At 39.2% G+C, this 14,794-nt stretch overlaps 1 protein-coding gene across 2 annotated transcripts in view; it reads right to left on the bottom strand.

Annotated features, from left to right (window-relative positions):
- Window positions 1–3,477: 3,477 nt before the first annotated feature.
- Window positions 3,478–14,794, bottom strand: part of LOC140729981 (4F2 cell-surface antigen heavy chain-like) — a 30,200-nt gene continuing 18,883 nt past the window's right edge. For both annotated transcript variants that reach the window (XM_073050151.1, XM_073050152.1), the window contains 4 exons: window positions 10,196–10,382; window positions 9,075–9,215; window positions 8,865–8,972; window positions 3,478–3,983 (listed from right to left, as the gene is read on the bottom strand). In XM_073050151.1, coding sequence (XP_072906252.1) covers window positions 3,648–3,983; window positions 8,865–8,972; window positions 9,075–9,215; window positions 10,196–10,382 — 772 coding nt within the window. In that variant the 3' untranslated portion in view covers window positions 3,478–3,647. The remainder of the gene's footprint in view (window positions 3,984–8,864; window positions 8,973–9,074; window positions 9,216–10,195; window positions 10,383–14,794) is intronic.

Here is a 14,794-nt window from a genome sequence, read left to right as displayed (position 1 = left end):
TGTAATAATGTTTGTACCTTGGACTGTGTATCTTGAGTAGGTGACGTAACTATGCAAATAGACCAGAAATTATTAACCATATACATAAGGTATGGTTCTAGAGATTAAGATCATAGAACCAGGCTCTTCAGCCTACTGTGTCTGCACCAATGAATATAATTTTCAGCACTCAGCTCATTCTACTGTATGTTATGTTACTTCCAGCATTCACAGTCATAGTCAGTGCAATAGCTCATGAACTAAGCCCTTCAGATCAACAAGTCCATGCTGACCACAGTGCCCAGCCAACTAGTCCCAATTTCCTGCATTTGGCCCATATCCCTCCAAGTCTTGCCTTTCTATGTATATATCCAACTGCTTCTTAAATGATACTATTTTACGTGCCTCAATTACCTTAAACTTATACACCTTAATTTCCTCCTACCCTGGAGAAAGCAACATATCATCCACCTTACTTATGCATCTTAAAATTTTAAAAATTTCTATAATGTTGCCCCTTATTCTACGTTTTCAAGGAATAAAGACCTAACTTGGCCAACCTCTTCCTGTAACTCAGGCCCTCTATTCCTCACAACATTGTTGTAAATCTTCCCCACACTCTTTAGTTTAACCATATCTTTTCTGTAAGGTGATCAAAACTGCATGCACTACTCCAAGTACGGCTTCAGTAATTACACACACAACATATTAACACTAATAATACATCATAACCACTTTCACAACAAAAAACAAAATTCACTAATTTATTCATTCCTGATGTACAGCCTTGTCACTCAGAATACTATCCAATCATCCCCTTGGTCGTCACCTGCATGTGGAGCACCTTGGTGTTTTCCTTAATATTACTCTCCAAGGCCTTCTCATGTCCCCTTCTAGTTCTCCAAAGTCCCTTCTGACATTTACCTTTCCTGGCTGCCTTGTAACTGCCAAGACCCTATCTGATCCTTGCTTCCTTAACCTCAAGTTGCTTCTTCCTCTTGATGAGATGTTGCACTTCTCTTTCAACTATGGTTCCTTACCCTACTATCTTTTCCCTGCCTCGATAGGACAAACCTATCCAGAACCCCATGCAAGTGCTCCCTAAATAACTTCCACATTTCCAATGTACATTTTCCTGAATGCATTCGTTCCCAAATTTTGCTGCCTAATAGCATCATAATTCCCTCTCCCCAGATTAAATACTTCCCTATGCAGTCTGCTCCTATTTCTGTAACAATGCCAATCCCCCCCCCCCACCTCTTTTACCTCCAACCCTGTCCCCTTTGAAATAACTAAATCCTGGAACGTCCAGCAGCCATTCTTGCCATTGTCATAGTCAAGTTTCTGTATTAGCCACAAAGTCATAGTTCCATTTTCTCTAAAGTTTCCACCTTTTACCTTAAATTTATGTCCTCATATTTAGCATTCCAGTCCAGACAAACACTAACCCACAGTTCCTTCAGCTCTTTGAATATTGCACCATACAAACAATACCAGGATACACAAGAACTGAGCACCAAAGAGCACATATCCTCCAGTGACTGTTGCAAACTGTGCCAGGAATGTATGTTAAGTAATAGTTACCACCACATTAACTTCTTTCTGTATATCACAATTTTTCTCTAGCATTGTGCAGGCAAATTTCAGACCCCTATAAAATTTCACAATCAATAACATACATTATCATTGCTATAACAAAGTAACGATCTATTTTCAAATACAGGTGACTTTCTTGAGGAAAAGGTTGCATTCCCAGATAGCAGTCACTATCGTAACTTTTTGTAACACCAAGCCTTGTTTTCTGTGCATGCATCAAGACATGTTTAAAATATGTATTTATTTATATTTTTAATCACATATGCCCAGCTGGTGGCGTAGTGACATCAGCACTGGACTTCAGGGCGAGAGGTCCTGAGTTTGAATCTGGCCGGCTCCCTTGCACACTCTCCATCCGTGCTGGGTAAAAACTGGTGATCTCTTAAAAGAAAACTCACCCGGCAGAAGGCAAAGGCAAATCACTGCTGTAACTTGACATGTACATGATTTCCCAATATGCCAGAGCGGTGTGCAAGGAAATCATCCGCCAACTGGAAATTCCAGATGCGACCTACCGATGACGAAACTCAAATACTCCATGAGAGCGTATTTTATTCTGTATCTCAAATTTTTGTCAGTGTTTTATGAATTCTGTTACCAAAACAGCTATGTGGGGATCCCAGAAAATAATCTAACAATTTCTGTTGTTGGTGAGGTGTCATTTTTAGACATGGAAGTAGGAAACTGAAATATTAAAAGAATATTTTGTATTCATGCCAAGGAATTACAGATAAACACTGTTAAAAGCTCAGGAATAATGATGCATATCCATATAAAAAGAGATTATTACACTGGTGACGCTCATGGAGAATGTCAATTTTGTAATGCAAGGAAATGATTGAAAAATTTGTACCACACCTTGGTAGAAGTTCTCCTTACATACTGTACCTTTGTGATAACAAACTGATAATTACTGTGATGAAAACATACCCCTTTCAACCCATTTTAAATGGATACAGACATTATAAATACAGTCAGCTCTCTTATCCACGGGTTCCGCATGCGCGGATTCAACCAACCGCGGATCGGGAAAACCCAGAAGTTCTCTCTCCAGCACTTGTTGTTTGAGCATGTACAGACTATTTTTTTTTGTCATTACTCCCTAAACAATACAGTATAACAACTATTTACATAGCATTTACATTGTATTAGGTATTATAAGTAACCTAGAGATGATTTAAAAGTACAGGCAGTCCCGGGTTATGAATGAGTTCTGTTCCTGAGTCTGCCTTTAAGTCTGATTTGAAGTTGGAACAGGTACATCCAATATTATCTAGCATCAGTTAATAAAACGTTTTTCTTAGTATATAGTATATATTTTACCCTTCGATGCATATAAAACACTCAAGAAACATACGTATTTCAATAATTAAACCACTGTGTTGCTTAGTAATAATTGTAGCTTTCATTGGGGCAGGGCCTTTCACATGCTCCATTAAAATTGTTCCGATCGTTGACTGACTGTAGCCTAACACTTTTCCAATGACCAATGGCGTTTCACCTCTTTCTGATCGCTTTATTACTTCCACCTTATTCTCAATCGTGATCGTGATTATTTTTGTGAACAGCAACACTGCTGATTCAGAGTTGCGCCAGGTGTTAAAGTCCACTGCACTGAGACAGGTTAATTAAGGGACTTGAGAATCCGCGTTTTTTGGTATCCGCGGGGATATCCTTATCCCGGAACCAATCTCCCGCGGATAAGGAGGGCCGACTGTATGATCTGTTTGACTGAAGAATTTAGAATAGCTTTTAAAATCAATGAATCTGGCAAAGTTTATATGCATGAACAGATCAATTGATACTGCACACTTCTCATTGCTAAAGGAAGAAATGTACTTCCTCTCAAGTTGCATTCAGTTTGAGGTTGACACTGAAAAAGAACGCAGTTTACAGAGATAGTTAACTATATAAATGCTTTTATTCAAATTTCAAATCACAAAGTAAATATTCCTAATTCTTCCATCATTTTCAATTAGGATATGAGAAGCAATCAGTGCTTTTTCAAAATCATACTGTTCATATAATTCTCAGTTAATATTCTATTCACTTAAAACATCGTAGATCAAGAACTATTCTCCCTTATAATATTTTAGTACATATCCCATGTTTTCTTCAATTGCCATAGTGTGCAAATGTATTAATTTACATTGGGTTAAATCTGTAGACTTTGCAAGCAAAAGAGCAGTTGAAGGTAAATTTAATACAGTAAAATCATAAGTAACTGCATGACCAAAATTCAAAATAACTAAAATTCCTGTCTCCTGCCATTGCCTTATATATGCAAGGATATTTGTTGTATTTATCATTATGTTGAAGTCACCATACTGCAAGGATTGTTCTTCAGTTCTTATTTTTCCAAGTGCTCTGTAAAATGACAAAGTTGATAATGGATCTTCAGACTGTTGCTGTTAAAACAAAGAAAAAATTGTTAGGTCCAAAACAAAGTCATAATTATATATCCCAGATAGATGCAATTCAGCCTATAATATCTGTAGAGAAGCTTGGAATGATCCTGCTCCGCTCTTAATTATTTGGCAAATGTTTCTCATAATGTACCTTGTAATAATTTTTAAACATAAGTCTTAAACTGGTCCCAACTTACTGAAGCAGTTATAAGGAAGGCAAGACAGCAGCTATTATACTTCCTTAGGAGTCTGAAGAGATTTGGGATGTCAACAAATACACTCAAAAACTTATATAGATGTACCGTGGACAGCATTCTGACAGACTGCATCACTTTCTGGTATTGTGGGGGGTGGGGGGTGGGGGGGGGGGGATTGCTACTCCACAGGACCAAAAGAAGCTGCAGAGTGTTGCAGATTTAGTCAGCTCCATCTTGGGTAATTGTCGATAAAGTAGCCAGGACATCTTCAGGGAGCAGTGTCTCAGAAAGGCAGCATCCCATTATTAAGGACCTCCAGCACCCTTTTCCGTCACCATCAGGTAGGAGGTACAGAAGCCTGAAGGCACACACTCAGCAATTCAGGAACAGCTTCTTCACTTGAACCCGCTAACACTACCTAAATTTTTTAATATACATTATTTCTGTTCTTTGCATGTTTTAAAATCTATTTAATATACGAACACTAATTTACTTAATTTATGATTGGTATTTTTATTTTATTTATTCCTTTTCTATATTGTGTATTGCATTGAACTGCTGCTGCTAAGTTAACAAATTTCATGTAACATGCCGGTGATAATAAACCCGATTCTGATTCAAATCATTGACATACGAGAAAAGCTGTTGCAATACTGACCACCTGCGAGACACCGCAAGTCACCAGCGCACCAATGTGATCGCAAGCTCATATACGTATAAACACAGTGCATAGAATGGTGTGTGCGTGATGCTTTTATAGTCTTTCGAAACCTGCCCTGCCATGCAGTATCCACACTGTCTAAGCATGCTCAGGAATACCTGGACAAAAGAGTAACTTTTTAGATTACATTGAGGGCAACATTTTATTCCAACTCTTTACCTCCTGCCAGTCAATGAATCTCTTATTCATGCTAGCGTCTTTCCTGCGACACTATAAAACATCCTTTGCCTATCCTGCCTGTTATTTATTCAAATAATTCCAGCAGATTTCCCCTTATATTGGGCATTTCCAAATACCCCAAAACCTCATTCTTAATAATGGACTCCAACATCTCTCCAACCACTTAAGTCAAACTAATTGGCCTATAATGTAATTTCTTCTGCCTCCCTCCCATCTGGAAGAATTGAGTGCCTTTTGCAATTTTCCAGCCTCTGGAACCATTCCAGAATCTAGTGATTCTTGAAAGATCATTAGTAATGCCAACCCAATCTCTTCAGCTACTTCTTTCAAAACCATGAGGTCTAGGGAATGAATCTGCCTTCAGACTTTTCAGTTTTCCTAACACCTTCTTAGTAATAGCATCTACACTCACTTCTGGCCCGACACTCAAATTTCTGGTATATTGCTAGTGTCTTCCACAGTGAGGACTGCGCCAAATACTAATTCAGTTCACCCGCCTTTCTTTGTTGCTCATTACCATGTGTCCAGTGTCATTTTACAGTGGTCTGATAACCACTCTCACCTGTTTTACTATTTATATAGTATATCTGGAAAAAAAGAACTTTTGGCATCCTCTTTGATAGTATTGGCTAGCTTACCTTCATATTTCATCTTTTCTTTCCTTATGGTTTTTTCAATTGCCTTCTGTTGGCTTTGAAAAGCTTCCCAATCAACTAATGTCCCACTAATTTTTGCTAAATGCCCTCCCTTTTGCTTTTATGCTGTCTTTGACTTCTGTTGTCACCCAGAGTTGCCTCATCCTCCCTTAAGAATACTTCATCTTTGGGACATATCGATCCAGCACCTTCCGAGTTGTCCCCAGAAACTCCAGTCATTGCTTTACTGCCATCATCCCTGAGTGTCCCTATCCAATTTACTTTGGCCCATTTCTCTTTCATGCCTCTGCAATCTCCTTCATTCCACTGTAATACTGATAGATCTGATTTTCACATCCCCCTTTTAAACCACAGGGTGAATTCTATATTATAAACAAGAGAAAATCTGCAAATGCTGGTCATATTATGATCAGGCTCTTAAGGGTTCCTTCACCTTAAGCTCCCAAATCAAATCTGGTTTCCTCATCACCCTTACCTTACAAAATTCACCCATCTTCATTTTACATATTCCACTGATCTAGCCACCAAACTCTTCAAGGTAGTAAATTCTACAGATTTGCCACATTACATGGGAAGAAATACCTATGCACTTCAATTTTAAATGACCACTCCACCTCTCACCCCAATGTTCTCTCCAACCCACCTTATCCTGAAACTCAATGCCTTCATTCAAAACTCTTCCACAAATGGAAATGTCCCAACCTTATCATGCCCACTTAGGATCTTATAAAGTATGTTCCAGTAAGTCAGCTGGACAAGATGGTTCTGAAAGATGTGGCTAAAGAAATAGTGGAGGGATTAGTAATGATCTTTCAAGAATCAATGGATTCTGGCATGATACTGGAGGACTGGAAAATTGCAAGAGTCACTCCACAGTTCAAGAAGGGAGAGAAGCAGAAGAAATTATAGCCCAGTTAGTCTGACCTCAGTGATTGGGAAGATGTTGGAGTCAATTGTTACGGATGTGGTTTTGAGGTACTTAAAGGCATATGATAAAATAAGCCATAGTCAGCATGGTTTCCTCAAGGGAAAATCTTGCCTGACAAATCTGTTGAAATTCTTTGAAAAAGTAACAAACAGGATAGATGCAGAAGAATCGGTTGATGTTGTGTACTTGGATTTTCAGGGTGTCACACGAGATTGCTGAACAAGCTACATGGTATTACAGGAAAGATTCTAGCGTGGATAAAGTAGTGGCTGATTAGCAGGAGGCAAAGAGTGGGAATAAAGGAAGCCTTTTCTAATTGGCTGTCAGTGACAAGTGGTGTTCCACATAGGCTGTGTTGAGACCACTTCTTTTTGTTATATGTCACTGATTCAGAAGTCAAAACTGATGCCTTTGTGGCCAAGTTTGCAGACATTACAAAGATAGGTGGAAGAGCAGATAGTTTTGAGGAGGCAGAGAGGCTACAGAAGGACTTGGTCAGCTTAGGAGAATAAGTAGAGAAATAGCAGATGGAACACACTGTTGGGAAGTGTATGAGCATATACCTTAGCAGAAGAAATAAAAGCATAGCCAATTTTCTAAATGGAGCAAAAATTTAAAAATCTGATGTGCAAAAGAACATTGGAGTCGTCGTGCAGGATTTCCCAAAGGTTAATTTGCAAGTTAAGTCAGTGGTGAGGAAGGCAAATGCAATGTTAGCAATCATCTTGAGAGGACTAAAATATAAAAGCAACGATATAATGTTGACACTTATAAGGCGCTGGTGAGGCCTCACTTGGGAGTATTCTGAGCAGTTCTGGGCTTGTTATTTAAGAAAGGATGTGCTGACATTGGAAAGGGTTCAAAGGAGGTTCACAAAACTGATTCCAGGTTTGAAAGGCTTATCACATTGAGAAGCCTTTGATGCCTCTGGGCCTGTACTCACTGGAATTCAGAAGAATGAGGCGGTATCCTCATTGAAGCCTATTGAATGTTGAAATACCTCAATAGAGTTGATTTAAGAGGATATTAAGACCCAAGAACACAGCTTCAGAATAGACAGACATCCATTTAGAATAGATAGGAATTTCTTTAACCAGAAAGTGGTGAATCTATGGCATTTGTTACCACAGGCAAATGTGGAGGCCAAGTCATTGGGAATATTTAAGATTCTTCATTAGTCAGGGCATAAAGTACTATGGGGAGAAGACAAGAGAGAGAAATGGTGAAGCAAACTAGATTAGCCAGATGGACTAATTTTGCTCTTGTATCTTATGGCCTATATCCAATAGCTGGTAGAATTGAAACAGAACTTCTCATTTTCTAAATGCTGACCCCCTCTGGATTCATGCATAAAAATCTTCTAAATTCACCCTGTTGAACAGGGGGGAGGGGGGTGATGAGTGAGTGAGTGAGTGAGTGAGTGAGTGAGTGAGTGAGTGAGTGAGTGTGTGTGTGTGTGTGTGTGTGTGTGTGTGGCATTTTACAACAAGCATTTCTGTTCATTTAAATAATCCATAATGGGTTATATGCATAAACACACAAATTGTATACATCATCACGGTACCACGTGTAATGTGCATGACTTACTTAAAGTAAAGTTAGGCTCATATTTAGACTCCTGTGTCTTCTTCTGAATTAGTTTAACGTTTGAAGCTACAAAATATATCATCAACCCTGAACTGTCTAGAACACCACATCACCAGCAATCAACCAGAAAAAATGCCCTATATTCCCACAGTTTGCTTCCTGCCTGTCAGGCAATCTTGCTAGTATCTTTCCTATAATACCATGGGCTCTAATTTTATCAGCCTGATAAAGTGCAAATTATTTCAAACCCAGGCACATAAATATTTATTCTTGAAGACGTAGTGAATCTCTGGAATTCACCAGAAGATTTTAAAGTAGTGAGAGATAAATTTTGATAATATTGGGGACTGAGGGCTATGGCTATCTGCCACAGAGGAGTTCAGATCTGGAGTAAATCATATTCAATAGTGGCAAAAGTTTGAGGGGCCAGATAGCCTACTCCAACTTTATTTTCTTATATTCATGTGTACTTCTTGCCTTAAAACTGTCACTGTTTATGAATACTTAGGCTAAGTAAAAAGGCTTCTCACTATCTACCGTACTTTAACTATTCTGTCATAATTTATTACAATGTCATATTAATTAAATGAAATGCAAAATATTTATACTTACATTAACAGTTAGTGTGTATACACTCAAACCTGGTAAAATCCAAGGAGTGCTATTTGTAAATCCTGCATATTTAGATTTGTCCCATCGCATTAGAGGATATTCTGATTCCTGTTACATATAGTGCAAGATTAAAACCATACTTTAACCAATGATGAACTTATAATAATTCTTTAAGCATATGACAACTTAATAACAGTAGATTTTGATTACCTTATAGTCTTTGAGAGCAATCTCATCTCCATAATAAAATACTGGAGTCCCAGGCATTGTTAATAAAAGTACTGCAAACAATTTGATATAAATTCCTTGTTGTTTTTCAGGGATCATAGATGCAATATGTCCTTCACCAAACTACAAGAAAGATTTATAAAAAAAATATTACTTGCATCTAAAATGTATGTTTCTACTAAATGTAAACATTTCACTGGGTTCCACTGTAGATATTTACTCCAAGAGTGCAATGGTGAAAAGAACTTTGGCTTTGTTTGGAAAACACTAAAAAAAAAATCCATTTCCAATGAGTTAACGTTCAGGACTTTATTTTATAGTGAATGTATGATTTAGGTACCTGTTCTTTGATTGAAACTTCCAGGATTTTACCAACATTGTGAGGAGAAGGGGATGAGTACATCAGTGCCACTGTCTTTTTCTCATTATATCTACTGGTTTACTGCAGTCGTATCAAACATTTGCTAAAAGAGGAAGCAAATCTGTTTAAAAGACTTTTCTAGTTTTCTGGAAAAGATGGTACATAATTGTGGGGTAAGCAGAAACAGACTGAGGTTGGGAGTTGGACTAGATAGAACATTGAACAGTATGGCACAGTATGGACCTATTGCACCATGATGCTTTGCCTGTCTTTTAAACTATTCTATGATCAATCTAACCCTTCCTTCTATATAGCCAAAGACCCTCCATTTCTCTTTCATCTATGTGCCTATCAAAGTCTATTAAATGTCCTTAGCATGTGGGTTTAGGGCCGTGAGACTGTGTTCATCTTTTTGCCAGTATTAGGTAGTATACCACAATGTAATGAATTTAGGTGCTCATGCTGTACTGTGAAAATAATACCAGGCTATCAAAATATTTGCCGTGATATGATTTGATATTATCATTATACTTCAGATTTTACTACATTCATTAAATACCTGAAATATTTAAAAAACTAATTTCTGCAAAACCATTTTACATCTTAAGTTTAACCTTTTATCATAGGGTCTATACAGATCCATAACATGATTAAGCAGGTACCTATTTTAATATACATTTTAATAAATGAAACATACAATATTTATCTTTACTATAAAAAGGTATCATTTTTGAATACTTACAGTGAAACCGGACCATGCAAAATTCTGCTCAAGAGAGTAAGTATTCAATGTCCTGGTTTTTTCAACTATTTTAGAACTTGTTAACAAATCATTCAGATAATAAACGAAAATCATTACTCCGGGAACTTCCATTAGAACTGAAATTAAGTAGTCTGGATTGTCCATACTAGTAGCAATAATGAATACTCTGAAAGAAAACAGTGTCGTGTTAATCTATATCATTAATTTCCAATTTTTATTTCACAATACTCTCAATCCTTCTTACTTTCCTCAGCTGTAAAGGTTAGGGCAGCCCAAAAGTTGCATTGGATTCATTATAAAAAATGGTATCAGCATCATCTGGATGGATTTCAAGCAATTGGAGAAGTTCCATGCAAAAAGATAATTAGCAAATCTGAGGCCCTTGGAACTGAAAGGTCACCAGAAAAAGATGATACTTGAATATTCAGCAGGCCATGCAACATTTGTAAAAAGAAACAAAATTAGTATTTCACGTCAAAGGTTCCTTCAGCTCTTTTCAAAGATACTGCTTGACCTGCTAAACATCTCCTGCAATGTTTATTGCTGTTTCCAACTTGCAGCATCTGCATTTTGTTTGCTTTTCACCAGGGATGGGAAATTGGTTCAAAGACAGAAAACAGAGTAGTGGCAAATGGTTGTTTCCTTCAAACTGCAGGGTTTAAGACTGATTTTCCATTGGGATAAGAGCTGGGACCATTATTTATTTTCTGATCAACATAAAGAAAATGGGTGTGCAGTATATAATTTATAAAACTGTGGATGACTCATGCTTTGAAGTGTGATAAACCATGATGATCATAATAGACTACAAAACACAGACCAAACATGAGGAAATCTGCAGTTGCTGGAAATTCAAACAACAACACACACAAAATGCTGGTAGAACACAGCAGGCCAGGCAGCATCTATAGGGAGAAGCGCTGTCGACGTTTCGGGCTGAGACCCTTCGTCAGGACTAACCGAAAGGAAAGATAGTAAGAGATTTGAAAGCAGTGGGGGGAGGGGGAAATGCGAAATGATAGGAGAAGACCGGAGGGGGTGGGATGAAGCTAAGAGCTGGAAAGGTGATTGGCGAAAGTGATACAGAGCTGGAGAAGGGAAAGGATCATGGGACGGGAGGCCTCGGGATAAAGGGGGGGGGGGGGAGCACCAGAGGGAGATGGAGAACAGGCAAACAACTAAATATGTCAGGGATGGGGTAAGAAGGGGAGGAGGGGCATTAACGGAAGTTAGAGAAGTCAATGTTCATGCCAACAGGTTGGAGGCTACCCAGCTGGTATATAAGGTGTTGTTCCTCCAACCTGAGTTTGGATTCATTTTGACAATAGAGGAGGCCATTGATAGACACATCAGAATGGGAATGGGATGTGGAATTAAAATCTGTGGCCACTGGGAGATCCTGCTTTCTCTGGCAGACCGAGCGTAGGTGTTCAGCGAAACGGTCTCCCAGTCTGCGTCGGGTCTCACCAATATATAAAAGGCCACACCAGAAGCACCGGACGCAGTATACCACACCAGCCGACTCACAGGTGAAGTGTCGCCTCACCTGGAAGGACTGTCTGGGGCCCTGAATGGTGGTGAGGGAGGAAGTGTAAGGGCAGGTGTAGCACTTGTTCTGTTTACAAGGATAAGTGCCAGGAGGGAGATCGGTGGGAATGGATGGGGGGGGGGGGGAGACGAGTGGACAAGGGAGTTGCGTAGGGAGCGATCCCTGTGAAAAGCAGAAGGGGGGGGGAGGGAAAAATGTGTTTGGTAGTGGGATCCCGTTGGAGCTGGCGGAAGTTACAGAGAATTATATGTTGGACCTGGAGGCTGGTGGGGTGGTAGGTAAGGACAAGGGGAACCCTATCCCGAGTGGGGTGGCGGGTGGATGGGGTGAGGGCAGATGTGCGGGAAATGGGAGAGATGCGTTTGAGAGCAGAGTTGATGGTGGACGAAGGGAAGCCCCTTTGTGTAATAAAGGAAGACATTTCCTTTGTCCTGGAATGAAAAGCCTCATCCTGAGAGCAGATGCAGCGGAGACGGAGGAATTGTGAGAAGGGGATAGCCTTTTTGCAAGAGACAGGGTGGGAAGAGGAATAGTCCAGGTAGCTGTGAGTCTGTAGGCTTATAGTAGATATCAGTAGATAGGCCGTCTCCAGAGATGGAGACAGAATGATCAAGAAAGGGGAGGGAGGTGTCGGAAATGGACCAGGTAAATTAGAGGGCAAGGTGAAAGTTGGAGGCAAAGTTAATGAAGTCGACGAGCTCAGCATGCGTGCAAGAGGCAGCGCCAATGCAGTCGTCGATGTAGTGAAGGAAAAGAGGGGGATGGATACCGGTATAGCCTTGGAACATGGACTGTTCCACAAAGCCAACAAAAAGGCAGGCATAACTGGGACCCATACGGGTGCCCATGGCTACACCCTTAGTTTGGAGGAAGTGGGAGGAGCCAAATGAGAAATTATTGAGAGTAAGAACTAATTCCGCTAGACGGAGGAGAATGATGGTAGAGGGGAATTGGTTAGGTCTGGAATCCAAAAAAAAACCGAAGAGCTTCGAGACCATCTCAGTGGGGGATGGAGGTATATAGGGACTGGACGTCCATGGTGAAAATAAGACCGTGGGGGCCAGGGAACTTAAAATTATTGAAAAAATTCAAAGCATGAGAAGTGTCACGAACATAGGTGGGAAGAGATTGAACAAGTGGGGGATAAGACAGTGTCAAGGTATGCAGAAATGAGTTCAGTGGGGTAGGAGCAAGCTGAGACAATAGGTCTACCTGGACATGCAGGTTTGTGGATCTTGGGTAGGAGGTAGAAACGGGAAGTGCAGGGTGTGGGAACTATGAGGTTGGTGGCAGTGGATGGGTAACACAAAACACAGACAATGAATGAAGGAGACCTTTAGTAAAACGTGTAAAATTATACATTTTGATACAAGGAACAAAAGGAGACAATACTGACTAAACAGCATAGTTCTAATAGAGGCACGTGAACAAACTGATTTGGAAGTACACATGCACGAATCTTTGAAAGTAAAGGTTATGTTGAGAGTGGTATGTAAAGAATAAGGGATCCTGGGATTCATAAACAGAGGCACTGAATACAAAAAAAAGTATGTTGTGTTTAAACTGTAAATACACTGGTCTGGCCACAATTGGCATATGGCAGCCAATTCCAATCATCACACATCAGGAAGGATAAATAAATCCTAGAAAGGATACAGAAAAGGCTTACACAAGCCCAGAGATGAAGCTTTCAGCCATAAGGGTGGAACTAATGAAGAAGCAGGAATTACAGAGGATATCATAAAGATGTATGCAAGATCTACGACTGGTTTAGATAGGGTAAATAGAAAGAAGGTGCCCCCAATTAGCAGATGCTGTAGTTCAAAGGGCATAAGATACATTTTAAATATTGGAAGAAAGGTAAAGAAGAAGTGTAAGAAAAAGCACTGACACTCAAAAAATAATTCACGGCTTATAAAATTGGTGGAAAGCATACAAAAGCCTTCAAATGGGAATTAGATAAGCACCTGAGAGAGCATTCTTTGTATGCGTATGTTGAAAAAATGGTAAACTGGGATTGCTCAACTAGCAGCTGATTCCATGACTTTACTGCATCCGTATTTGTCCTATATAATTACTCCCAGAAGACATAAACCTCCTCCAAAATTTTCATCTATTCTTGCTGAGGATAAAATAGGAAGTCTGTCACTGACACAAATGCATTTAAATCATTAGATTGTATGAAGTGTTTAATAAACTCATTGATTTGATTAATTAGACTACAAACCTTTCAACATTTCTTTATACCTGAACTTGTATCAGAGTATGCGTTAATGATAACCTTTCTAGTTTAAAGTGGTCTGTAATGAACCAGCAGCAATAGACCACAGACTCAGCTTTTAATATTAAATGAATATATTTTCAAAACCACCCCAAAAATATAGACATTTGAACAGATGTCTGTTTCCCAAAAGTAGACCAGATGACCCTGAGCTCCAGTAAACAGCTGAGAAAAAACTAAAGATAAAGAAACTTAAATTAGAAGCTGCTAGAAGCTGAGGAAAGAAAAAAAACAAAGGCTGTTAGAAGTTGAGAAACGAGAAGCAGCTGATCATGACATTTCAGCATTAACAAATATCAGATTCCATTCCACTATCAAAAGTACATTGCAAGCTTAACACCGAGAAAGACAAACGGCAATTATATTATCTCTGCCTTTAATGTGAGTTATCATAAGACCATACTCTTGTAAAGTCAAACTCCAATTCAACAACCTTCTATTTTTGCTTTTCGCCTTACTCAAGAACACCAATGGATATGATCTGTATAAACAACTGATTTCTGAGCTGTACAGACATAAGCATCAAAATGCTGCAAAGCCAGAATAAGTAATAATAATTCCTTCTCTATTGGGGAATAATTTCTTTGATGCTTATTGAATTTCTTTGAAAAGTAAGCCACAGAATGGTCAATATCATCATAATCATCTCTTTGTAGTAACACTGCTCCTGCAGCCTTATCACTGACATCCACAGCTATGGAAAATGGCTTTGCAAAGTTAGGTGACCTGAGCACAGGTTGGGGACATA

Source organism: Hemitrygon akajei, chromosome 7, assembly GCF_048418815.1.
Source record: "Hemitrygon akajei chromosome 7, sHemAka1.3, whole genome shotgun sequence".
In the NCBI taxonomy this organism is placed as follows: domain Eukaryota; kingdom Metazoa; phylum Chordata; class Chondrichthyes; order Myliobatiformes; family Dasyatidae; genus Hemitrygon; species Hemitrygon akajei.
This window is presented reverse-complemented; position numbering and strand designations above follow the sequence as displayed.